The sequence below is a fragment of the Diceros bicornis genome, chromosome 8 (genome assembly GCF_020826845.1).
Source record: "Diceros bicornis minor isolate mBicDic1 chromosome 8, mDicBic1.mat.cur, whole genome shotgun sequence".
NCBI lineage: Eukaryota > Metazoa > Chordata > Mammalia > Perissodactyla > Rhinocerotidae > Diceros > Diceros bicornis.
Genome location: NC_080747.1, coordinates 326820 through 353967, shown reverse-complemented (window position 1 = coordinate 353967; position 27148 = coordinate 326820). Strand labels below are relative to the sequence as shown.

General features: G+C 47.3%; 2 protein-coding genes across 9 annotated transcripts in view; one reads left to right on the top strand and one right to left on the bottom strand.

Moving 5' to 3' along the window:
- TMEM175 (transmembrane protein 175) overlaps window positions 1-8308 on the bottom strand; it is a 29529-nt gene extending 21221 nt beyond the window's left edge. For 2 of the 6 annotated variants that reach the window (XM_058546498.1, XM_058546502.1), the window contains exon 1: window positions 6094-8199. In XM_058546498.1, coding sequence (XP_058402481.1) covers window positions 6094-6105 — 12 coding nt within the window. In that variant the 5' untranslated portion in view covers window positions 6106-8199. Of the gene's footprint in view, window positions 1-6093; window positions 8200-8233 lie in introns of those variants that run through there. The other 4 variants (XM_058546500.1, XM_058546496.1, XM_058546501.1 and 1 more) reach the window with 4 other exon arrangements.
- Window positions 8309-8523: 215 nt separating this feature from the next.
- Window positions 8524-27148, top strand: part of GAK (cyclin G associated kinase) — a 68201-nt gene continuing 49576 nt past the window's right edge. For all 3 annotated transcript variants that reach the window (XM_058546490.1, XM_058546491.1, XM_058546489.1), the window contains exons 1-5: window positions 8524-8742; window positions 19804-19865; window positions 20624-20683; window positions 21609-21723; window positions 24588-24730. In XM_058546490.1, coding sequence (XP_058402473.1) covers window positions 8598-8742; window positions 19804-19865; window positions 20624-20683; window positions 21609-21723; window positions 24588-24730 — 525 coding nt within the window. In that variant the 5' untranslated portion in view covers window positions 8524-8597. The remainder of the gene's footprint in view (window positions 8743-19803; window positions 19866-20623; window positions 20684-21608; window positions 21724-24587; window positions 24731-27148) is intronic.

Sequence of the window (27148 nt, the reverse complement as noted above, 5' to 3'; positions counted from 1 at the left end):
TTATTGTTTAATAGAACAGTTTCAGTTTTGCAAGATGAAGAGTTCTGCAGATGGATGCTGGTGATGGCTGCATAACTATGTGAATGCAGTTAATGTCACTGAATTGTACACTTAAAAAATGGTTAAGATGGGTGCTAGCCCGCTGGTGTAGTGGTTAAGTTCAGCATGCTCCGCTTCGGCAGCCCAGGGTTTGCGGGTTCGGATCCTGGGCATGCAGCGATGCACCGCTCGTCAAGCCATGCTGTGGCGGCGTCCCATATAAAGTAGAGGAAGATGGGCGTGGATGTTAGCCCAGGGCCAATCTTCCTCAGCAAAAAGAGGAGGATTGGCAACAGATGTTAGCTCAGGGCCTAGTCTTCCTCACCAAAAAAAAAAAAAAAAATGGTTAAGATGTTAAATTTTATGTGTAGTTTACCACGGTAGAAAGAATACAAGTGTTCAAAACATGTCAGCTACATGTTACCTTCATCAAATACAAGTTTTAATTTAAGACTCGTGGTAATGAAGGAAAAGACTGAAAGTAGAGGAGCATGGAGTTGAGGCATGATTTTTTTTTTTTTAAAGATGGAAGAGACTGAAGACTTTAAAAATCCTGATGGGAACAAGAAGCTGAAAATGCATGTAACAGGAGATTACTGAAGGCTTGTGACCCTGGAGGGCATTCTGCACTGTGCTGGGCACTAGAGGCAAACAGGAATAGGACAGTCACCCAACAGTGCAGGACACACTCGAGAGAGACACATCAGGGGCTGTGGGGACACAGAGGCTTCCTGGACAGACTGAGTCCGGGAAAGCTCTCAGAATGGGAGAGGCCAGAGCTGAGTCTGGAAATATTCATGACAAGATGACAATGACAACAAGAACAACAGGTAACATTTATCAAGCATTTACTAAGTACCAAGCATCATTCCAAGTACTTTACATATAATATCTATTTTTATTCTCAAACAATGCTGTGAGGATTATTGAAAGACAAAAAGGAACTGACTGTGCGTGCGTGTCACAGGGTGAGCCTGATGTGCTCAAAGGGTGAGGAGTTTGGTAAAGTTGGAGCACAAGGCTCGAAATGGGAGACAGATCGGAACTAAGCCAGGACCAGATCACAACGGGCCCTGTACGCCCATCCAGGAGCTTGGAAATTACTGCGAAGATGATGCAGAGATTATGTACTTTTCTTTATACATATATAATGTATATATAATAATATGTAATATATATGTTTTGTTTACATATATTTTTATATATTCAGATACAAGTACGTTATCAGATATGTGATTTGCAAATATTTTTTCCCAGTTTGGGTGAAAATTTCATTCTCTCAACTATACATATATATATATACACTTTATAAATTAACAGACTATTTTTTGAGGTTTCGATTAGCAGAAAAATTGAACAGAAAGTATAGAGTTCCACATATGCTTTCACCACTCCCGTTATTAACAGCTTACATCAGTGTGGTACAGTTGGTACTACTGATGAGCCAATACTGATAAATCATTATTAAATTAAGCCCATAGTTTACATTAGATTTCACTGTGTTGTATGTTCTATGGGTTTTGATGTATGATAACTCGTATTCACCATCACAGTATCATACAGAACAGTTTCACTGCCCTAAAATTCCCCTGTGCTCCGCCTGCCGACTCATCCCTTCCTCCTCTCCACAACTCCTGGCAACCACTGATCTTACTATCTCCCATTTTCCCTTGTAATGTAGTTAGAATCACAGTGTGCAGCATTTTCAGACTGGCTTCCTTCACTTAGCAATATGCATTTAAGGTTCCTCCACGCCTGTCTGTGGCTTGACAGTTCACTTCTTTTTCATCATTGAATAATATCCCATTTTATAGATGTACCAGTTTACTCATTCACCTTGAACAACATTTTCAACAATGTATTTTGAAGTTCTTAATTTTTTTTTCCTCCCCAAAGCCCCAGTGCATAGTTGTATATTCTAGTTGGAGGTCCTTCTAGTTCTTCTATGTGAGCCACCACCACAGCATGGCTACCCACAGATGAGTGGTGTGGTTCCACGCCCAGGAACTGAACCTGGGCCACTGAAGCGGTGAGAGCACTGAACTTGAACCACTAGGCCATAAGTGCTGGCTCTGAAGTTCTTAATTTTGATGAAATCCAATTTATCTGTTCCTTTTATGGATTGTGCTTGGTGTCATATCAAAAAAAATCTCATAGATTGTTTTCTAGAAGTTTTATGCTTTTAGGTTTCACATTTAGATTTATGACCTATTTTGAGTTAACTTTTGTATATGATGCAAGGTATAGATTAACATTCTTTTTGTTAACATATGGATATCCAATTTTTCCAGCATCATTTGTTGAAGACTATGTTTCTTCAACTACCTTTATTCCTTTGTCAAAAATCAATTGACTGTATATATACTTGTGGACTAATTTCTGGACTCTTTATTCATTCCATTAATCTACTTACTGATCTTTATATTAACACACTATTTTGATTCTGTGGCTTTATCGTAAGTATTGAAGTTAGGTAATACAAGCCATTCAAATTTGTCCTTCTTCAAACTTGTTTTGGCTATTCTAGCTCCTTTGCAGTTCCAAATAAATTTTAGAATCAATGTGTCAATTTTTACAAAAAAAGTCTACTGGGATTTTGACTGGAATTGCATTGAATCTATAGATCAATTTGAGAATTAATGTCTTAACAATTCTGAATCTCCCAAGAATATGGCATATCTCTCCATTTATTAAGGTCTTTAATTTGTCTCAGTAAAGTTTTTTAGTTTTCATTGTATAAACTTTGCACATTTTTTTAGATTTATCTCAAGTATTTAATATTTTTGATGCTATTGTAACTGTTTTTTTCTAATTTCAACTTCCAATATTTGCTGCTAGTTATGTAGAAATAATATAATTTATTTTTTGCATATTAATCTTGTATCCTGCAACCTTGCTAAACTCACTTACTAGTTCCAGTAGTTCTTTTTGTAGATTCCACTTTTTCCATAGAGCAGTGGTTCTCCACCGAGGGCAATTTGCCCCTCAGAGGATACTGGCAACGTCTGGAGACATTTTTGGTCGTGAAGAGTGGTGTCTAGGGGCCAGAGTAGGGTGCTGCTAGACATGCTACAACCCACTGGGCAACGCCACCCTCACCCCAACAAGGAACCATCTGGCCCAGAATGTCAACAGTGCCAAGGTTGGGGGACTCTGCCGTAGACGATCTTGCCATCTTCAAATGAACAATTTTACTTCTTCCTTTTCAACCTGGAAGCTTTTCATTTCTTTTTCTTGCCTTGTTACACTGGCTAAAATTTCTAGCACAGTGCTGAATAGAAGTGGTGAGACTAGACAACTGAGACTAGACAACTTTGGCTTGTTCCTGATCTTAGGGGAAAAACATTTAGTCTTTTATTATTCCATATGTCAGCTATGGGTTTTTCATAGACGCCCTTATTTTTTTTTCATAATTTTATTTATTTATTTTTTCCCCCAAAGCCCCAGTAGATAGTTGTACGACATAGCTGCACATCCTTCTAGTTGCTGTATGTGGGACACGGCCTCAGCATGGCTGGAGAAGTTGTGCGTCGGTGCATGCCCGGGATCTGAACCTGGGCCGCCAGCAGTAGAGCGCGCGCACTTAACCGCTAAGCCATGGCGCCAGCCCTAGACGCACTTATTATGTTGAGGAAGTTTCATTTTATTCCTAGTTTGCTGACAGTTTTTTTAAAAATCAGGAATGGTGGGGCTGGCCCCGTGATGTAGCGGCTAAGTGCGCGCACTCCGCTACTGGTGGCCTGGGTTTGGATCCCAGGTGCGCACCGATGCACCGCCTGTCAGGCCATGCTGTGGCGGTGTCCCATATAAAGTGGAGGAAGATGGGTATGGATGTTAGCTCAGGGCCAGTCTTTCTCAGCAAAAAAAAAAAAAAAAAAAAAAAGGAGGATTGGCATGGATGTTAGCTCAGGACTGATCTTCCTCACATACACACAAAAAAATCAGGAATGGATGCTGGATTTTGTCAAATGCATTTTCTGTATCTATTGAGATGATCCATTTGGCTTTCTTTTTGACTCTGTCAATAGTGTAAACTACACTGATCAATTTTCAAATGCTAAGCCAACTTTGCTCTCCTGGGATAAACCTCACTTGGTCATGTTGTATTATCCTTTTTATACAGTGTTGGATTCAATTTGTTAAAAAAAATTTTTAAATAATTTTTGTACCTATGACCATAAGGGATATTAGTCTGTAGTTTTCTTTTCTTGTAACGTCTTTGTCAAACTTTGGTGTCAGAATAATGCTGTCCTTACAGAATAAGCTGGGAAATATTTCCTTCCTTCAATTTTCTTTAAGAGTCTGTGTAGAATTGGCATTGTTTTTTCCTTAAATGTTTGGTGGAGTTCCCAGTGAAGCCATCTATGTATGAAATTTTCTTTCTTTTTTTTGTGAGGAAGATCAGCTCTGAGCTAACATCCGATGCCAATCCTCCTCTTTTTGCTGAGGAAGACTGGCCCTGGGCTAACATCCGTGCCCATCTTCCTCTACTTTATATGGGACGCCGCCACAGCATGGCTTGACAACCTGTACGTCGGTGCATGCCTGGGATCCGAACCTGCGAACCCCAGGCTGCAGAAGCAGAGCATGCACCTAACCACTACACCACCGGGCTGGCCCCTAGATATGAAATTTTCTTTGAGGGAAAGTTTTTAACTACAAATTCAATGCTTTCACAGATACACAGCTATTCAGGCTATCTATTTCTTCTTGACGGAGCTTGTAGTGTCTTTCAAGGAATTCATTCCTTTAGTCTAAATTGTTGAATCTATTGGCATGAAGTTGTTCATGTTCTGATTATCCTTTTAGCAATGATGCCATCATTCCCACTCATGATACTGTTAATTTGCCTTTTCTTCTTCAATCCGGACAGAGATTTCTCTATTTTATTGATCTTCTCAAAAAATCAGCTGCTGGTTTCACTGATTTTCTCTCGTTTTGTTTCCTGTTTCATTGATTTCCACTCTGCTATTTACTATTTCCCTTCTTGTGCTTTGGATTTCATTTGCTCTTATTTTTCTAATTTCTTAAGATGAATGCTCAAGTTATTGATTTGAGACCTCTCCTCTAGCAGTGTTTTAGCCACATTCGACAAACTTTGAAATGCTGCATTTTCATTTACATTCAGTTCAAAATTCTAACTTCCCTTTTGGCCCATGGGTAATTTAAAAGTGAGTCATTCAGTTTCCAAAGATTTGGATGATTTTCCAGATAACTGTTATTGATTTCTAACTTAATATCATTGTGATCAGACAACATATTTGTTTCACAGCCCAGAATATGATCCATTTTGGTAAACGTTCTTTATACACTTGAAAACGTGTACTCTGCTGTAATGGTGTAGTGTTCTGTAAATGTCCATCAGGTCAAGTTGGCTGATGGTGTCACTCAACTCTACTATATCCTGGTGGTTTTCTGGGTACTTGTTTTGACATTTATTGAGAAAGGAGTATTGAAATCTCCAACTACAATTGTGGGTTTCTCTCTCTCTCTCCCTGCAGGTCTATTAGTTTTTGCTTCATGCATTTTAAAGCTTTATTATTAGGTGCAGAACTGTTTAGGATTGTTATATCCTTCTGATGAATTTACCCCTCCATCAGTATGAAATGATCCTCTTATTTCTGGTAATACTTTGGTATGAGGTCTACTACAGAGGACCAGGTTTGGGGATGAAGACCACACATTCAGCTTTAGGCATGTGTATATGAGGTGAGACACCCAAGAACAAATGCCTAAGAGTTAGAGAGGGAAGTGTGGTCTGGAGATACTGATTTGCGTTCAGGTGGTGTTATTACAGCACCTAGTGCCGTGCCAGTATATAAAGGTGCTCCATAAATACTTATGAAATAAAAAGTCTGAGTAGACTCTCATCTCCAAAGGAATTACACTATTTAGAACTCCACCTGATCCTGGGTCATGCCAGTATAAATTTAAGGCCTCCAAACTCAAATGAACCCTCAAATCCCACCATGCTTTCTAGAGAGTCATCCACTAGGTTTTCCACAACAGCTATTTTAGATCCTTCCCACACTGCTTAAACCTTAGCTCTCTTACCTCCCTTCTCATCTTCAGTAGGTGTTTTCTTTTCCTTATTCACAGCGAAAATAGAAGCCATCCGAGACTCCCTTCACTTTCATTCCAGCCAACACATAAAGCACCTGCAACCGCAACCCACCTTCCTTACTTCCCTCCTCCCACAACGAAAAGTGCTTTTCCTGTCTCCAAAGCCAACACTTCCCCTATGCTCTGGATGTCACGCCCTTCCTATCTTCCAGGGGACTGCACTTTATTCCTTCCTCTTCTGTACCAGCAAAACTTCTCTGTTGGCTCCCTTCTATCAGCTTTAGGCCGCTCAAGAATCTCCCATCTCAAAACATCCTAACGCCACATCATCCTTCTAACTCCCACACTTTCTTCTGCACAGCCAGACGTCCTGAGTTGCCTCCACTTACCCATCTCTACCTCTTCATTTCTTTATTTATCCACTTACGACAATGTATAGCTTCCACCCCACCACATCAACGAAACTACTCTGGGCAAGGTCACCAGTGATCTCAATGTTGCTAAATCCAACATACATCTTTTACTCCTTTTTGTAGTTGACTTTATTGTGGCATTTGACACTTTCAATTACCTTTTTCTCCCCCTGGAAACAACCTCTTTTTGTGGCTCCATAATATAATGCTCCCTTGGTTTTCTTCCTGCTTCCCTGGCTGCTCCTTCTCCATATGCTAGTCTACTGCCTGAAGGCTCTAACTTCTTTCTTTTTTTTTTAATTTATTATTTTTTTTGGTGAGGAAGATTTGCCCTTAGCTAACATCCATTGCTAATCTTACTCTTGTTTTTGCTTCAGGAAGACCAGCCCTGAGGTAACATCTGTACCCATCTTCCTCTACTTTGCATGTGGGACGCCTCTACAGCACAGCTGATGAGTGGAGTAGGTCCGCACCTGGGATCCAAACCTTTGAACCCGGGCTGCCAAAGCGGAGTGCGCAGAACTTTAACCACTCAGCCATGGGGCCAGCCCTCTAACCCCTTTCTAACTACGCTCTCCCCACTGGTGCTCTCTTCAGCTCTCAAAGACTCAACTGCCATCTGAAGGCTGAGGACATCCAAATACCTGTCTCTAGTCTGGACTCTTTCCTGGGCTCTCAATCCTTATATTCCACTTACCAGACAAATGCACTGGTTGGAAAAGCCACGTGACTTGTGTGGAATTCTAGCTGCACCATTTGTCGACGTTGGCCTAGTAATGACACTGTTGAGCATGTCTTCTCATCCCCCCAAAAGTGGGGGTGATTAACTGTATTGTGCTTTCTTCTCCAAGATACTCTGGGATCATTAAAAGGAACCACTATCTAAAAGGATGCTGTAGGCGCTGGCCCCATGGCCTAGTGGTTAAGTTTGGTGAGCTCTGCTTAGGCAGCCAGGGTTCAGTTCCTGGGTGTGGACCTACACCACTCATCTGCAACCCACATGTAAAGCAGAGGAAGATTGGCAGGGATGTCAGCTCAGGGCGAATCTTCCTCACCAAATACATACATAAATAAATAAATCCTGTCTCTAAAAAAATAAGTAAAAGGATGCTGTAAGCAATACAGCACAGTATAAACGAGGCTACCGTTCCTCTAAGAATAACCACACGTTAGCCTGCCTGGAAAGAGATTTGTAAAAGCCTGACGTTCTAGGAGGGTTACGATGCTGACCGGGGCTTTTCAGGTCCATTTTCGGTCTGAGAACCACACTCTACAGAAGGGGCTGCAACCTCAAACGCCACCAGGAGCCAGCCTGGTAACATGAACGGGCCAGCGGGTCTCACCTGCGGGGGCAGCTCTGGGTGCCCGGGGACACACGCGGTTCTGGGCCCAATGTTGCCAGATCTGACTTTTCTACAGAAGCTGGAAAACTGGGTTTTTAAAATTTAAGTTTTTCAGTCTTTCAGCGGCAACCAAGTCATTAAAAAAAACCAAAGCCACCACGCGGGCTCCACCAAACCAACCACCCTAGGAGCGTGCACGGCGCTGGCAACCGTATTCACTAAACGTCGCGGGGAATCCCGGCCGCTACGAGGGAAAACCACACGCTCCACGGGCGCCCAACGCGGCCCCGCTGCCACGCTGACCGCTGCCCACGCCCGCTGCCCGCGCCCGCCCGCCGCAAGGGGACCGGCTCCGCCGGGGGCGGCGGCGCTCACTGAAAGCAGATGCCCCGGGAACTAGCCTCCGCAGAGACGGTCAGGAGCGGCCGGCAGCCAGACTACCTGCGCGCGGCCGCCGCCGCTCCTCCGCGCGTCCGCGCCCTGTCAGTAGGCGCGGGGGCTCGCCGGCGGGAGGCTCCTCACCTGACCCGCGGCGCCGCGCACGCGCGATCTGCGACCTGGGCTCTGCGCACGCGCACCGCCGGCGCGGCGGAAGTGAGGCGCTGGCGTTCTTCCGGCCGCGGCGCGCCGCGCGCGCTTTCGTCACGCCGTCGGGGCGGAAGCGGTGCGGTCCGAGACCGGCGGTTGCTGAGAGGAGCGGACGCGGCTGGACCCCAGCTCCCGGCCGCTGGCCGCCGCCATGTCGCTGCTGCAGTCTGCGCTCGACTTCCTGGCAGGCCCGGGCTCCCTAGGTGGGGCTGCCGGCCGTGACCAGACTGATTTCGTGGGGCAGACAGTGGAGCTGGGCGAGCTGCGGCTGCGGGTGCGGCGGGTCCTGGCCGAGGGTGAGTCCCGGGCGGGGGTCAGCGGGGCGCGGGGCCGGGAGGGGCGGGGGCGGTGTGGGGGCTGAGGCTGAGGGGGTTACCCCCGGGGAGAGGGTCAGGCCGGGCGGGGGGAAGGGTCAGGCCAGGTCCACGGTTGGGTACTTCCTTGCCGGAGGCGTGGCGTCAGGATGGGGCGAGGCAGTCTTAGCGGCAGGTGTGAGGCTGATCTGCGGCTGGAGAAGGAGTTGTAGCCTTGGGAAGGAGATGGTGGGCAGATGGGCAGATCGGTTCGGGGCCACGGTGGAGGCGGAGGGAGGGGGTCCCAGAAGGCTGGAGTCTGGAGGCGCCCAGTGCGGCTGGGTGGGTATAAGTCACGGCCCTTCCTTTCACATCCAGGGTCCTTGGGGCGGTGGGGCTGGGCTGGAGCTCTGGACATCGGGCTGTCTCTCCTTGATTCTGGGGAGCTTGAGCGTGGGTGAGGCGTACCTTGTTGAGGGTGCTTGCAGTCTTCCCTCCTTGGGTGTTGGGATAGTCAGAGCTGTGTCTCATAACCTGGCTTCCTTGTCTTACCGCCTGAGTGTTCCTCTGTCAGTTTGCGAGTTCCTGTAATTACGGCAAGCCGAGCCAACAGTTGTGACCTGTACAGAACCTTGCAGGTTTGACTGGTCAGTCACGGAGGAATTTCTTGGTCAATCTTTAGGCAGCTTTGCTTCTGCATGTTATTTGTAGCTTTCTGAACGTCCTGTCCCTTCCTCACACGGAGTTGATTACCAAAGTAGACGCAGTCCCCTTCTCTCCTCTGCGTTTTCTTTACATTTTGTCCAGTGGTGCCCACAGGAGTGTGTTGGGATTCTCTAGCTGTCATGCTTACCAGCTAAGCAGTTGGTTTTGGGGCTAGTGCTGAAACAGAATTGTGTTCCCCGCATTAACACCTGGTGAGGGAGTGGCGCATAGTGAAAGACCAAACCTGGCTGTGGTCACTCTCAGGGCTGCAGGTTCAGCCTGTCACTGCAGCCACCCCTGCTGCCATTTGTGCTCAATTTGAGGTGGGAAACCAGCTGACTGTTCTGATGTCCTCATTCCTAGAGGCCTGAGGAGATGTTTTGGCCACGGCATCATCACACGCTTTTTCTACACGGTGGTCAAAAACAGATTTAGGTGTGATTTGGTGAGAAAACCCCAGGCTTTTCTTTGAGAGGTGGGGGCCAGTACCTTTACTGACATTCTTAAGTGTGGTATTCTTTCACATCTGTTAGAGAGAGAGTTCCCCCAGATCAGTTCATTTACTCTGAAAATACCAGGCAATTAGAAATTCATAGTGGACAGTAGGCGGCTTCTGCATTGCAGAACTTAAGACACACGCTCCAATGACTGAAGAGCAGTGCGGTGCAGGGGGATCCTTGGGCGGGACAGGCAGTGGGGAGAGTTCCAGAGGGCCGAGCTGAGGTGAAAGGGGCGAGAGTGCACCACTGCCAGGTGCAGGGGCAGTGCCAAGGGCTAGGAGGGGTAGTTGCACATGGGAGGTGGGTCGTGTAAAGAAGGAAGCTCACACCCATCGCTTAACACCTAGAGTGAAGAACAAGGAAATGTGACCAGCCGCTGTGGTTGTGCGAAAGGACCTGTAACGAGTGCAATTACAAGCTGTAGATTTCCTCCTTTTAAACTTAATAGGTGGCTCACAGCCTCTAAAGCTCGTGAAGACTCTTTCTGAACTGAAACAGTAAGAAATCTATATGAAGTCTTTCGTATAAGACAGCAACCTCGGAACATAGGCTGTGGGAATTCAGGCTGTCTTGTATAAATATGGGGAAGGTCCCCAAACCTGAACGCAGCCCCAGGTACCCTCCGTCCCAGCCAGCCAAATGCTGGCCCTGTTTCCTCTCCTCAAACGTCATACATGTGGCATCGCACGGTTTGTGCTCTCTGCGGGCCGGCCCCGTGGTTTACAGGTTCATTCCCTTAATATTGCAGCTTGCCTGCTGGTGGACATTTGGGTTTCTGTTTTGGTCTACTTGTGAATAAAGCTATCAAGAACACTTTTTTACAGGTTTTTTTGTGGACACGTTTTTTTTCTTTCTCTCGGGTAAAATACCCAGGAGTGGAATTGTTGGCTGTGGGTTGGATGTAGGTTTAACTTTACGTGAAGCAGCTAGACCCTTTCCACCACCACTGTGCCAGTTTACATTCCCACCAGCAACGCGAGAGTTCCTGTTCCTCCACACCCTCCCCAGAGTTTGTTATGGTGTGTCATTTTGACTCTGTCTGTCCTGTGGATGTGCAGAGCTGTCTCCTTGTGGTTGAACTGGCATCTCCCTGAGGATGCTGAGTTGAGCACTTCTTCACCTGCTTATTAGCCATTCGTATGTCTTTTTTCTGTGTGAAATGTCTATTCAAGTTTTTTTCCCATTTTTTATTGGGCAAGAGTTATGGCAGTTTCTTCTTATTCTGGGTACAAGTCCTGTTTTTGTATAATACACACACATGAAGAGGAGGTGAATACACGCACGTGAAGAGGAGGTGAATACACGCACGTGAAGAGGAGGTGAATACACGCACGTGAAGAGGAGGTGAATACACGCACGTGAAGAGGAGGTGAATACACGCACGTGAAGAGGAGGTGAATACACGCACGTGAAGAGGAGGTGAATACACGCACGTGAAGAGGAGGTGAATACACGCACGTGAAGAGGAGGTGAATACACGCACGTGAAGAGGAGGTGAATACACGCACGTGAAGAGGAGGTGAATACACGCACGTGAAGAGGAGGTAAATACACGCACGTGAAGAGGAGGTAAGCCACAGATGGGGTCACTGCTGTCTGCATCAGGCTGCCTCTGGGAGCAAGGGCTCGGCCTGGGCCGTTGACACGTCTGTGCCCGTTTCTTAATTCCAGAATGTACGCAGTAAGATGACTGTAGACAGCAGTGTCTTAGTAGTGCCCGGCATGTCATTCCTTGAGGTGTCTTATACATTGGTGTCATAATTTTTATCTAAATGTTTAATTTTTAGGTCATTGTAGATTTACGTGCACTTGTGAGAAATGATGTGGAGAGATCCAGATACACTTTGTCTGTTTCCCCCAATGGTAACATCTTGAAAAACTAGTCAGTGTTACAACCAGGATCTTGACATTGATACGGTCAAGACACAGAACTTTCCATCCCTAGAAGGATTCCTCATGTCCTTTCATAGCCACACCCACCTCCTAGACCCCTGGAGGGGGTAAACCACTAGTAAATCTGTTCTCCATCTCTCTAATTTGGTCATTTGAAGAATGCTATATAGATGGAATCATACATTGTGTAGCCTTTTGGAATTGGCTCTTTGCACTCAGCACGATTCTCTGGAGATCCATCTAGGTTGTTGTGTCCATAATTTGTTCATTTTTGTGCTGAAGAGCATTCCTTGGTGTGGATAGACCATAGTTTGTTTAACCGTTCACCCACGGAAGGACATTTGGGTTGTTGCCAGGTGTTTTTGGCTATTAGAAATAAAGCTGCTATACATGTTCATGTACGAGTTGTTGTGTGAAGATAAGTCTTCGTTTCTCTGGGATGATGCCCAGGAGTGCAGGTGCTGGGTCATATGACAGTTGCATGTTTCATTTTTTAGAAAACTGCCAACCTGTTTTCTAGAGTGGCTGTGCCGTTTTACATTCCCACCAGCATGGACGGGTGTCTTAGTCAGCTCGGCTGCCATAACAAAATACCACAGGCTGGGTGGTGTAAGCAACAGAAATTTATTTTCTGAGTTCTGGAGGCTCGAAGTCCGAGGTCAGGACGCCAGCAGGGTAGGTTTTTGGTGAGGCCTCTCCCCTCAACTGGCAGGCGGCACCTTCCCTGTGTGCAGGAGTGGAGAGAGCTGCTCTGCTGCCTCTTCCTCTTAGAAGGACTCCACTCCTGTTGGAGTAGGGCCTCACTCTTAGGACCTCCTCTAACTTTAATTACCTCCCTCCAGGCACAGTCACATCGAGGGTAGGGCTTCAACGCAGCGGAGTCTAGAATACAGCCTGATCCAGCTGCTCTGCGTCCTCCCCAGCGATTTGTATTGTGGTTTTGTTTTTGGTTTTGTTTTTTTTTGTGTGTGTGAGGAAGATTAGCCCTGAGCTAACGTCTGTCGCCAGTCCTCCTCTTTTTGCTGAGGAAGACTGGCCCTGGGCTAACATCTGTGCCCGTCTTCCTTTATGTATATGGGATGCCGCCACAGCATGGCTTGGCAAGCGGTGCGTCAGTGTGCGCCCGGGATCCGAACCCCGGGCCGCCACAGTGGAGTGCGCGCACTTAACGGCTATGCCACTGGGCCAGCCCCGGTGTTGTGTTTTTATTTGGTCGTTCTGACGGGTGCGGGGATGGCCCACGTGGCTTTAACTTGCGTTCCCCTAAAGGCTCACAGTGTGCTTATTTCCATCCTCATAGGTGAAATGTGTCTTTTGTCTACTTTCTAATTATACTTTTGTTGTTGGGTTTTGAGAGTCCTTGATATAGTCTTGATACAAGTCCTCTGTCAGATTTGTGGTTTGCAAGTATTTTCTCTGTCTCCATCTTGTCTTTTCATCTTCTAAACAGGGTGTTTTGCAGATGCAGTTTTTAACTTTTAATGAGTCTGCCTTACCCACTTTTGTGTAAGTGAGGCCTGCTTTGGCTGTCAACTCTAGGAAGTGTTTGCCGAGCTCCAGATCATGAGGGTTTTTGTCCCGTGTTTTTCCTAAGAGTTTCCTGGTTTTACATTTGTGTACTCTGAGTTAATTATTGTATAAGGGGTAAAGTTTAGATCCAAGTTCTTGTTTTTTTCCTTTTGCCTATATATGTCCAAGTACTGCAGCACCGTTTGTTGAAAACGCTGTCCTCCTCCATGGGACTGCTTTTGCATCTTTGTCAAAAATCATTTGGACGTATTTGTGTGGCTCAATTTCTGGGATTTTTCTGTTTTGTTCCATTGATCTGTGTATCTATCTCTCCACTAGTACCCCACGGTCTTGATTACTATAGCTATGTAACAAGTCCTGAAGTCCAGTATTCTCTTCTTCAGGGAGGAATAATTTCAAAAATGCAGAAACAAACATGTGTCCCTACTATCCAAAGTTAATAAATGTTAGCTTTTTTAAAAAAAAAATTTCATATTTGACTCCAGACCTTTTAAAAATTTTTAATTAAACATCACGGATGTTGTTCAAGGTCCCATTGGCCTGCTGCTCCCTGGCTGTGCTCCCCTCTCTCTCTTCAGAGGCAGCCACCACCATGAACTTAGTACATGTACTTCCTCTTCGTCTCTATACTTGCTCTGTGTGTGTGTCCACAGACAATGCATGTTACTCCTTTGGGGTGTAAAATGTAAGTGATGTTGTGTTTTAGTATCTAAAAATTGCCTTTCACTTTGGATCATGTGGTCACGTCCTGTTCATTTGCTTGGTGCACGTTTGGTTGCCCACTCTGTGTCGGGCACTGTTCAGGCGCTCTTCCAGGGGCTGGTTGGTGACACAAATGTGAGCCACGTAGGCAAAGTTTCTGCCTCGCCCGAGGTTACAGTCTGGTGAGAGAGACAGTAAACAGGTGTCCAAATGAGTGTGTAACAGCGTCAGGGATCAGGAAGTGTTAGGGGAAGGAGAAGCCCCTCAGAGAAGTGATGGAGAGCAGAGCCTGAGGGAAGGGAGGGAGGGAGTCAGGCCAGCGGCCTGGGTGAGGATGCCCCACTGAGAGTGGGGGGGGCTGTGGTGAGCAGGAAGGCCCTGGGCTGTAATGGGCTTGGTGTGTTTGAGGAAAAGCAGTAGTGTGAGAAGGGCCACAGCTGAGAAAGTTAGGGTCTGGCGAGAGGCCAGGACGAGGCACAAGAGGACTTTGTGGCCTTGCTGAGGTGACTCTGTGGTTCTGGAGTTTTTGGTAGAGTCCTTGAGATTGTCTGCCTTTACAGTCACATCGTCTGCGAATGAGGACAGTTTTAGTTCTTCCTTCTGGTCTTTGTGCTCATGGTTTGTTTTTCCAGCTTTCTTGCGCTGATTAGGACCTCCAATAAAATGTTGTAAATCAGCGCTGAGAGAGACATGCTCTCCTTGTTCCTATATTAGAAAGAAGGCACCATTATGTCTCATGTTTGCTGTAGCTTTTTCTAGTTGCCATTTCTCAGATTGAAGAAGTTCCCTTTGGTTCCTAGTTTGCTGAGAATTTTTTTATTTTACTATTTAAAAAAATCATGAATGGGTTTTGCTTGTTGACAGATGCTTTCTCTGTGTCTACTGAGGTGATCTCCTTTCCCTGTTCTGTTAATGTCATGTACCACAATGATTGTTTCTTTGTGTTGAACCAACCTTGCATTCCTGGGGTAAATCCCACTTGGTCATCATGTATTATCCTTATTATATATTCCCAGAAGCACTGCTGGTATTTTCCTGAGGGATTTTTATATCTATGTTAATGAGTGATTTTGATCTGTAATGGTGTCTTTATTCTCTTCTCTGGCCTTAAAAAATGGGCTAGGAACTATTTTCTCCTCCTCTATCTTAGGAAAGATTTCATACAAGATTGTTTTGCTTTCTTCCTGAAATGCTTGATAGAATTTGCCAGTAAAGCCATCTGTTTTCTATTTCATGGATTTTCATTTATTTCCTTTTATCAATTTTTTCATATGGATTTATTTATCATTTTAATTTTTCTAACAGCTATGTTGAAATAAAAATGAGATACACAAGCCACATGTGTATATATGTCAAAACACTTTAAATACATGTAGTCCACATACACCTATGTAATTGTCACTGTAATCGAGGTGGTGAACATTTCCGTCACCTCCCCATTTCCTTCCTTTCCCTTCACAATGCTTTTCTTCTCCTTCTGTCTTCGAACCCCAGGGAACCCCTGATCTGCTTTCTGTTACCGGAGATTAGTTTGTGTTTTCTGGAGTTTTCTATAAATGAAATCATGTGTATACGCAGCATAGTTGCTTTGAGGGTCATCCATGCTGCTGCACGTTAGCAATAGTTTCATCCTATTGCTGAGTGGTGTACCACGGAGGATAATTGGTTTATCCATTCACTGTTGATGGCCATGTGGGCTGTTTGCAATTTGGGCAATTATACATGAAGCTGCAGTGAACATTTGTGTGCAAGTCTGTGTGTGGGTGTGTGCCTTCATTTTTCCTAGGCAAATACCCCGCAGTTCAATGACAGGGCTGTAGAGGCAACATGTGTTTAACTTTTTAAGAAATTTTCAGACAGTGAGTATAGCACTCTGTGTTCCCACAGCAGTGTACGAGCATCCAGGGGCTCCACACCCTAATCAACACTTGGTGTGGTCAGTTTTGGAAATTTTAGATGTTTTTTTATTTTAAATTTTTTTTATTGATGTTTTAGTAAGTTTTTAACATTGTGAAATTTTGGGTTGTACATTTTTGTTTGTCCATCACCATATATATGTCTCCCTTCACCCCTTGTGCCCACCCCCCACCCCCATTGCCCCTGGTAACCACAATTCAGTTTTCTCTGTCCATGTGTTGGTTTATATTCCACATATGAGTGAGATCATACAGTGTTTGTCTTTCTCCTTCTGGCTTACTTCACTTAACATAATACCCTCCAGGCCCATCCATGTTGTTGCAAATGGGACGATTTTGTCTTTTTTTATGGCTGAGTAGTATTCCATTGTATATATATACCACATTTTCTTAATCCAGTCGTCAATCGAGGGACACTTAGGTTGCTTCCACTTCTTGGCTATGGTGAATAATGCTGCAGTGAACATAGGGGTGCATAAGTCTCTTTGGATTCTTGATTTCAGGTTCGTTGCTTAGATTCCCAGTAGTGGGATGGCTGGATCATAGGGCATCTCTATTTTTAATTCTTTGAGGAATCTCCATACCGTTTTCCATAGAGGCTGCACCAGTTTGCATTCCCACCAGCTGTGTATGAGGGTTCCTGTTTCTCCACATTCTCTCTAACACTTGTTGGTTTGTGTCTTGGTGATTATAGCCATTCTAATGGGCGTGAGGTGATATCTTAGTGTTGTTCTGATTTGCATTTCCCTGGTGATTAGTGATGTTGAACATCTTTTCATGTGCCTATTGGCCATCTGTATATCTTCTTTGGAGAAGTATCTGTTCATTTCCTCTGCCCATTTTTTGATCGGGTTGTTTGTTTTTTTGTTGTTCAGTTGTGTGAGTTCTTTATATATTATGGAGATCAACCCCTTGTCAGATGTATGTTTTGCAAATATTCTCTCCCAGCTGGTGGGTTGTCTGTTCATCTTGATTCTGGTTTTGTTTGTCTTGTAGAAGCTCTTTAATCTGATAAAGTCCCACTTGTTTATTTTTTCTTTAGTTTCCCTAGTCTGGGTAGGCATGTCATCCGAAAAGATTCCTTTATGACCAATGTCAAATAGTGTGTTACCTATATTTTCTTCTATGAGTTTTATGGTTTCAGGTCTCACCTTCAGGTCTTTGATCCATTTTGAGTTAATTTTTGTGAATGGCAATAACAGATGGTCCACTTTCATTCTTTTGCATGTGGCTGTCCAGTTTTCCCAACACCATTTATTGAAGAGACTTTCCTTTCTCCATTGTATGTTCTTAGCTCCTTTGTCGAAAATTAGCTGTCCGAATATGTGTGGTTTTATTTCTGGGCTTTCAGTTCTGTTCCATTCATCTGTGTGTCTGTTTTTGTACCAGTACCATGCTGTTTTGATTACTCTTGCTTTGTAGTATGTTTTGAAGTCAGGGATTGTGATGCCTCCTGCTTTGTTCTTTTTTCTTAGGATTGCTTTAGCTGTTCAGGGTCTTTTGTTGCCCCACGTGAATTTTAGTATTCTTTTTTCTATGGAAATTTTAGATGTTTTGGTAAATGCATGTTAGCATACTTGTGTTTTAAATTTGCCTTTCCCTAATGGATAATGATGCTGAACATCTTCTCATGTGCTTACTTGCCACCTGTAGATCCTTGGTGACGTGTCTTTTCATATATTTTGCCTATTAAAAATCTTGTTGTTGTTGAATTTTGGATTTTCTTTATGTTTTCTAGACAGAAGTCCTTTATCAGGTATGTGGTTTGCAAAGTCCAGTTAGTGGCTTGTCTTTTCATCTGCTCAACAGTGTCTTTCAAAAACCAGAAGTTCTTTACTCTGATGAAGCCCATTTACCATTTTTTTCATTTATGGATGATACTTATGTTCTTATGTCTAAGAACTCGCTGCCTAACCCAGGGTATGTCAAAATACAGTTGATTTTTGTATGTTGCTTACATCGCACAACCTTCCTGAACTCATTTATTAGTTATGGGAGCTTTTTTTGGGTCAGTTTCACAACATTGTTACCTTCCTTCTCAATCTGGATGCCCTTTATTTCTTTCTCTTGCCTGACTGCACTGGCTGGGCCTTCCAGTACGACCCTGAATCGCAGTGGTAGAGCCGTCCTCGCCTTGTCCCTGATCTCGGGGGAGAGCACTCAGCCTTCCACCAGTGAGCGTGATGTTAGCTGTGGGTCTTTCATAGATGCTCTTTATGAGGCTGAGCACGTTTCCTTCTAGTCCTAGTTTGCTGAGAGTTTTTAATTTCACAATATAATTTTCCACTGTAGGAAGCTAGAAAAAGCTAAGCAAATTAAACCTAAAAACAATAGAATTACACTGATTTTCAAATGTTAAACCAACTCTACTTAGTTACGATGTATTATCCTTTTTTATATATTGGTGGGTTTGATTTGCTAACATTTTGTTTTATGTAGAATTAAGAATTTGTTGAGAATTCTTTTTCCATGTTCATTTGTGATAATAGTCTGTACTTTTAATGTCTTTTTCTCTTTGGGCCATCAGAGCAGTGCTGTCTGCTTTTTTCTAGAAATTGGTAATTTGTCTTCTGTCAATCTCTCTTTCTCACTCTCTCTTGCTCTCTGATCAATCTGTCTAGAATTTAGCAATATCATTTATTTACGTGCAGAGAACTAGCTTTGGTTTTGTTGATTTCCTCCATGTTTTTCCCTCAGTGATCTCTGTTCCTATGTTTATTTCCTTCCTGCCTCTGAAGCAGGATATTTAAAAGGCAGTATTATATAAATTGGGGCCATTATTTTTGTGGAAAATAAATTGCTAGCCACAAGTCCGGTTTGTGTTTTACTTAGTAAAAATATTTTTTTTTATTGTGAAATTTTTGTTGTACATTGTTTGTCAGTCACCATATAAAGGCATCCCTCCACCCCTTGTGCCCACCCCTCACCCCCCTTGCCCCTGGTAACCACCAAACAGTTCTGTCTGTCTGTGTGCTGGTTTATCTTCCACATGTGAGTGAAATCATGCAGTGTTTGTCTTTCTCTGTCTGGCTTATTTCTCTTAACATAATACCCTCCAGGTCCATCCATGTTGTTGCAAATGGGATGATTTTGTCTTTCTTTATGGCTGAATAGTAGTCCATGATATATATATACCACGTCGTCTTTATCCAATAGTAAAAATATTTTTTTTTGGGGGGAGGAAGATTGGCCCTGAGCTAACATCTGCCAATCCTCCTCTTTTTTTTTGATGAGGAAGACTGGCCCTGGGCTAAGATCCATGCCCATCTTCCTCCACTTTATATTGGACGCTGCCACAGCATGGCTTGCCAAGCGGTGCGTCGGTGCGCGCCTGGGATCCGAACCGGCGAACCCCAGGCCGCGGCAACAGAGCACGCGCGCTTAACCGCTTGTGCCACCGGGCCGGCCCCAGTAAAAATATTTTTAAAGCTTAATGTTAAATAAAATCATAGGGGGCCAGCCCTGTGGCTTAGCAGTTAAGTGCGCGCGCTCTGCTACTGGTTGCCTGGGTTCGGATCCCGGGCGCGCACCAACGCACCGCTCGCCTGGCCATGCTGAGGTGGTGTCCCACATACGGCAACTAGAAGGATGTGCAACTATGACATATACCTATCTACTGGGGCTTTGGAGAAGAGGAGGAGGAGGACTGGCAATAGATGTTAGCTCAGGGCCGGTCTTCCTCAGCAAAAAGAGGAGGATTGGCATGGATGTTAGCTCAGGGCTCATCTTCCTCACAAAAAATTAAAAAAAAAAAATAATAATAATAAATAAATAAAATCATAGCACTGAACTGATATGTGTATTTTTCTAATTTTCAGGAGGGTTCGCATTTGTATATGAAGCTCAAGATCTTGAAAGTGGCAGAGAGTATGCGTTAAAGGTAATAAAGGATGACAACATTTTTATGTGGGCTTTGTGTTTCTTTTAAAGGGAGTCTCTAAGTAACAGTGTTTTCGAGGTTTATCCCTGTTATTTAGTTTATGTTTCTCCATTACAGTCTGTGTCTGTTTGTCCTATTTTTCCTTCTGATGGTGAAGCGATCAGCAGCTTTAGAGGACTGTAAAGCCATAGTTCCCAACTTTGGGGCAAGGACTTGGAGGGCTGCCTAGGGGAGAAGAGTGACCTCACAGTGCCAAAAGCCACTCGTGTAAATGTGTGTCCACAGCATATCTATCAGTTGGGGTCACAGTAACGGGGGCGTCTGGACCATCTTGGGTGCTGGGCAGGCCCTTGTGGTTTTGTCCTGAGACATGGCAGAAGGCCCGGCCGTGGCTGTGGGGTGCAGTGGGCCTGTTCTCTGTGCGGCTCAGCTAGAAGGGCCAGGGTGCTCACTTTGACTTTGGGGATCAGAACGTACACCCACATCTCTGCTAGTGTCTTGTCTCATTTTCCTTGATTGTCTTATTTTACTCTAGTGTATTTGGAGAAGAGCCTCCTATTTTTAGTTTTTCTTGTGTCCTTGAATGATAAAGGACCATCTTCAAGGGTCTTTAACCTTCTGTCAAGTTTTTACACAGGTCAGATATTAGAATACAGTTCAGCAGGTCAAACTCTTAGATGCATTGTGTTTTTCTTTGGGATGTGGAGTGGAAAGATAAACAGTCTTTAATCTTTTTTATATGTTATTTCTCGATACAGAGATTATTGTCCAATGAAGAGGAAAAGAACAGAGCCATCATTCAGGAAGTTTGTTTTATGGTATCCTTTTCCTGGGGCTGAGAGCGAGTACGTCATGGAGGGAGGCTGTGTCAAGCTGTGGTTCCAGCTGCCACGAGGCCACTCTCTGATGTTCTTTTTGATGTCCTCAAATTGGCCTTTTGCTTTTACTGGACTTACCTGTAGACTGTTTCTAGTAAAAAGGAGCTTTCTTCCTTGTCCTTCACTCCCAGGGTGACAGTAAGAGGTTCAGCAGCTTTGGGGGTAGAGCTGTTGTTGCGACCAGGTCTCCATGTCTAGGGAGTGGACCATTCCCCTGCGCCCTGCCCCTCATCTGCCCCTTATGACCTGCCACAGCCCATGGTGCCTGGCCAAGAGATGTGCAGATGGCTGTTGCAGGGCCCCTCGCCAGGCTTGGTTCCATTGGGCCTCAGTGTCACTTCTCCTGATCAGCTGCCCCGGTCTCCCTTTCACCCTGCCCAGAGCACTCCGGCCATGGGTCCTGCACAGTTGGTGGGTTTGTGGGGCTTTTCTTGCTTGCCCTCCACTCCAGCACATGTTCTGCCTGAGCTGGGGTCTTGCCCTTTGCTGTCAGAATCTGTTCTCTTTTGTCTCTTGAAGCTCTGCCCACTGTGAGCCCACTGGCGCCTAAACCTGAGGGTGCTCGCCTCGCTGAGGTTCCAGTGGATCCGTTCACTCCTCGTGGCCTCTCGCACCACACCACGTCCTCTGCCTGCTGTCCTGCATGGCTTGTGGTCAGGTGTGTGTCAGCCTGATGGTGGTCTCCATCCCCATCCCCCGTCCCTCTTGCATCTGCCTCCGCCTGCTCTCCCCTGTTGCTCTGCTCTGACATGCTGAGGTCCCAAGGTGATTTGATTCAGTGTCTGCCTTTGGTGTCTTAATATCATATATATTTGTTTTTAAATGTGCAGACTTAACGCATTCTCCTTTAACAAGACGCCTGCAGAAAAAGCTTTCTGGCCACCCCAATATTGTCCAGTTTTGTTCCGCAGCGTCAATAGGAAAAGAGGAGTCGGACACTGGGCAGGCTGAGTTCCTTCTGCTCACTGAGCTCTGCAGAGGTAAAGCTCCTTTGGAGTCGGAGCCATGGCTTTCTCACATGTTTGAGCAGTCGTGAAATATTCCCAGCCCCTTCTCTCCCGGGAAACGCTTTGGTCGTCATGGGAAGAGCAGGGCTGGCTGTCAGGCGAGGCCAGAGAGGTGGACTTGTGTGAGCTGGGCAGCTGCCTTAGCCCCTGAGGGCACGTGACGTACTCAGGGTCACTCACACTTGTTGTGTTCTTGCTGCAGAAGGAAGGAAGATTCCCTAGTCCATTGACAGGAGTGGGAGGGAGCTGGGTGTCTTGCAGAGAGTTCTAGGGGCAGAGTGGTCTACGTGAGTGACCTTGAATGGTGCCGAGTGTGAGGGGGTCAGACGTTGGTGCCTGGCTCCTGAGGCAAAGCTGAGTCTCTGTCTACAATGGAAGCAGCACGTGCCCCGTGCAGGATTGGGGCCTGTCCATGCACTGAGCGTCTACCTTGTGCTCGGCGCCACTGGGGTTGACACAGCAGTGGGTGAGGTGGAGGGCCCGCCCTCCTCCTGGAGCTCGCTGTCTAATGGGTGATGCTGGATGGTGTAACTACAGAGAAAGGTGTTGGGGCAGGACTTGTATGGCCAGTGGGTGCAGAGGCCTGGCCGAGAGGGCCCAGAGCTGGGGACCAGACTCACCGGACGTTGTGACCAGCAGTGGTCACCAGCAGTGCCTGTGGGGAAAGAGGAGGCCAGGGGAGCAGCAGAGGAGACTGAGGCAGGCAACTCCCTAGGGGGATGCACCCCGAGCAGCTGGGCCAGTGCGCCCACAGACATGCTCCTCCGGGGGTCGCTGCCACCACTGAGGAGCTGTTACGGAGAGAGGCAGGCAGCCGTACGCCAGCATGAGTGACTGATGAGGTGGAGTCTCCGACAGGGCATGGAAGCCCTGGTCTCCCAGCGGGAGTGGGGTTAGAAACTGGATGGGGCACCGGTTATACTCACCACTCCTGGAGGTCCCTGCTTCTTCCCCAGCCACAGAGCTGGGCGGTGTAGGTGCCAATTCACCGGGCTCAGTTCTGGTGTCACTGTTCTTCCACTTAACGGGTGTTTACTATTATTGTTTCTAATTACAAAAGAACACGCTTGTTGAAAAAACAGCAGTGTATAGGTGCTTATAAAAACGGGTTTTCACGAGACATGCTTTTCCTTGGAAACGCTTGCTGCGTCAGGCATCTTTTCACACCACTGCTCTTACCTGTTCCCACTTAAAGGCTCGCAGTTGTGTGTAGATTGACACCACGAGGTCTGTCACCGGCATCCCTTTTGTGACATGTACCTCTTCTCCACCGTGAGTGTTGGTGCACGGCATTGCCCCACATCTGGCGTGAGCCTAGCAGAGGTGGCCCTGGGGGCTAGGTCACCAAAGCAGAGACTACGGCAGGCAGGGGTCGGTGGGCCAGAACGTGCAGATCCTGAGCTGCCCATTCCCTCTGTTTTAAACGTTGTAGAGGTGAATGCAGTTATGTCAAAAACCCAAACATCACAGAAGTGTGAGGAGTCCACGTCGTCACCCCAAGCCTTATGCCCCCTCTAGAGCAGTTAGAATAATAGTGTCTGTTGGCACTGCTGTGTACAGGCACAGGGGTTCAGTGACTCACCCAGGCAAAGCAAATAGACCCCAACCCAAGTCCAGAGTCAGGGGTGAGGTAGTTCCAACTGTTGGGGAGAAATGAGGCTAGGGAAAGGGGGTGCACATTCAACGGGCTGAGCAAAGGTGGCTCCCTGGCCGCTGATGTGTGAGCCTGGTGCTGAAGGAAGTGAGGGAGGGAGGCCCTCCCAGCCGAGGAGCAGCATGTGCAGAGTTCCTGAGGCGGGGACAAGAAGGAGGCGTGTGGCTGGAGGGGAGTGAGCATGGGGGGCATGGCAGGAGTGGTGAGTGTCGATCACGGGTGTGCCAATGACCTTGGTTTTACATCAAGTGGGAGGGTGTGGGGAGCGCAGGAGCTGAGGCAGCCTGGGGCCTGGACCAGGGAGGGAGCAGCGCAGGGCCAAGGAGAGGGTGGGCTCTCAGAAGAGGCTCTGTGGATGGTGCCACGCTTCAGGACGTCCAGGGTAAGAACAGGATTGGGGGTATTGGGGTGTATGGACTGTGGGCAGCCTGTGGATCTGGCGCTCAAGGCATGAAGGTAGGTGTCCCTGGTAGACGACATGCAGTCATGGAGGAGCCAGCCAGCCCTCCACCAGAGGGTCCTGGCTTCATTGGTCTGGGCTGGAGCCAGTCACAGAAGGACTGGGGTCCCTGGGCTGCAGAGGTGTGGGGAGCCCCTGAGGGTGGTGTCCTGGGGTCAGAAGGGGGGCCCAGAGCCTTGCCGTCTGCGTCTGTGCTCCCAGCACATGCTCTGCTCCACGTACAGTCTGTGCGTTTGGTATGGAATGCACGGTTCCTGAGATAAGCCCATGTGTCGACAACCTGAGGAAACGTCGCTGTGATTTCACTAGAGAGATTGAAAAGATGTGCGTGTCTTGGGTGGTTTCTCCTGTAGCTGCTGTGTCAGCCTGACTCCGAGTGGTAAGGGTCTGTGATGCTTTTCTCGGCGGCCTTGTGCGTGCTCTGTGTGGGGCAGCAGGTGTCCTTCCCCAGGGGGCTCTAGCTGGAGTGCATCCCGTCCCGTGGTGGTTGCCTTTCCACCGCACTCCCGTCTGGGCAGTTTCCTGGAAGTGTTGCTTCTGTCTCCAGGGGCTGCGTAGTGTAAGGCCTAGCTGACAAATCCCTTCCCCTGTGCCTGCCATGGAGAGGCGGGGCAGTCTCCCGTGGTGGGCTCAGAAGGGCAGTGGGTGAGGCTGTGTGGCTGTGCCGGCCTGAGGTGGGTCTAGCATTTATAGCTCCGTGGTGATGTGAAATGTCTCTTTTAGGGCAGCTGGTGGAATTTTTGAGGAAAGGTGAATCTAAAGGTCCACTCTCGTGCGACACCGTCCTGAAGATCTTCTATCAGACGTGCAGGGCGGTGCAGCACATGCACAGGCAGAAGCCGCCCATCGTCCACAGAGATCTCAAGGTAGGCCTCCCGGCTCCCCTCCGCCACTGGTCAGGGTGTCCACGCTCCTGAGCAGTGAGGTGTGTAATGGCTGTACCACAGAGGTTGGGAATGACCAGCGTAGGAGCTTCTTAATGTGAAAGTGGATTTTCTGGAAGCTTCTCCCTTGAAGTAGTGACAAGAACCCTCTCTCCACAGCATCCAACTTTGCGGATGCAGGTGGGTGCCCCCCCGCCCTCCAGGGTCCTGGAAGCCTGTCATGCCCAGTGGCCCTCCTGCGACCCGGGGCCTCCTCAGGGTTCCCGCCATTTCCTGTGGTCAGGCTATTTCCTCCCCGCTGTGGGTGGGGGTGCCACCACTTCACCCCGCCTTCCCACCCTCGCAGCTCTGGGAATTCTCAGCCCACAGTGCTCCCTTCTTTCCGTGTTGTGGAACCAGGAGGAAAGCGACTGCTCCTCTTGATTGCTCTTGCTGCTGCACCGTGTGGAGCTGATGCCCGCTGGGGGCTCTGCCGGCTGCCACTGCCTGCGTTTCCCCACGGGTTTGCCATCCTGCAGTGAGGAGTGCTGCAGAGGTGCTGACACACAGCAGGGCCTCTGGGCTGGGCTGGGCTGTGCTGCGGCAGCTAGGCCTGTCCCCTTGGCCATCGCCCTGGCCGGCCACACTCGGAGCTGCCTGTTTTGGTGTTGCTGGCAATGCCGCTGGGTTGGGCCCTTGCCGTTTCCTGATGATAACCAGGCTGGGTGTTTCTGCCCTGGCATGATGGAGTAGTTAGTGCCTCATTCTTCAGTTAACTTACTCTTCGTTTTTTGCCTTTTTTTCTGTTTTTTGTCTATTAGGTTATTTTTGATTCATTGGAGCTCCTTGTATGTTCTCACGACAGTCTTTTTTAAGTTATATGCGCTGCAAATGTCTTCTTCTGGGTTATGGCCAAGTTTTTATTCCCCCATTGTGTCTCTGAAAACCCAAGACTTTGTGAAAAAATTATGTGGCATCCACGAAGATTGTGCGCCAGCTCTGGCCACGCCTTGGGGTAGCAGCAGCCCCCCTTGTCCTACTTGCTGGCACAGGTTTTTGCTGAAGAATTTCAAAGCAGACCCCAGACCTCATGCCATTTCACTCCCAGAGACTTCTACTCGACTTTGGGAAAATAAGGATGTTTTCTTATACAACCAAAACACCATTGTTGCTTCAGCAAAATTTAAATACCCCTCAGTGTTATCTCATGTCCAGTCTGTGGCCAGCTTTCTGCGGTTTTCCCCAAGTGCGATGGCCCTTAAACCTCGCTGACCTGGAGCAGCGCCCTCCCCCGGATGGGGCAGGGGCAGCTGTGGTTCCCCCTTCTCAGTCTCATCCTACCCCACCCGCCAGGGCAGGCTCCTCCTTGGATGCCTGAGTGGCCGGGAGTCACTACCATCCTGTCTGTGGGGGTGGTGTCTTTGATCAGATTTGAACCTTGGGTGAACCTGACCTTTTTATTTTGTCCCCTGAATCTGAGAGGCCTGGTTTCAGGCGACTAGTTGGCAGGTCCCCCCATTGCAGAAACCCGTGGGGTTGGGAACCACCTCCCTGGACCCTGCGAGGGGCTTGTTGGGGGGACGTGCACAGAGCTGCGAGGGGCACATCTGGGACGCATGGGCAGCTGTGGTCCTGCGAATGGGAAGGCCTTTCTCTGCCACTGGGGGCTCGTGAATTTTCCTAGGGCATCAAGACTCTTCTGGTTTATGTGTTAGGCACATGCTTGTGCACGTGTAGTTTTTGTTAAGGGAAGTAAAAAACTAGGAGGACAAAGTTAGTAAAGAATCAGTGTTCGTGAGCTTGGCCTGGGTTTGATATCCTGTGTCTTCTAAGTGCCTGGTGTGCGCCAGGGGACCATGGCAGCCAGCCCACAGCGGTGCTGGGCCTCCCTCCAGGTGTCTCCATGGTCTGTCCACGGGAGTCCTAGAGTGGCGCTCTGTGGAGGGGCAGGCCGGACACGGGGGACAGTGGAGCCCGTGGTCCCACTCGGGCTGTCCCACTTCTCATTCATATCTTTGTATCAGGTGTTGGGCTCAGTGTTAGGAGTTTAAGGTTTGTCTGTCCTGTGTAGCCCACACTTAGTGGAGTGAGCGTCATAGGAGCTCACTTCACGTGGCTGATCCCTGTTTCCCGTGTTTGTAGCCAACAGTGCTGCTCTGGGCCTCTGGACGTCCTTGTCCTGTGCTCTGGTCCGTGGGCGCTTGCGTCCTCCATAGAGTGTTGGAGAGTGCGTGCGTCTTTGCTGGGAGTGTGCCCCCAGCAGCACCTGGTGGTCCCTGTGCTCGCGCCCTGTGGGCCCTCGGTGTTGGCGGGCCTTTAATCTCGGCGCTGGTGTGGTGCATGCTCGTGGTTGGAGCTGCACTTGCCTCCTGTTGATGCAGTTGACCATCTTCGTGTTTGTGGGAGCTTGGGTTTCCTCCT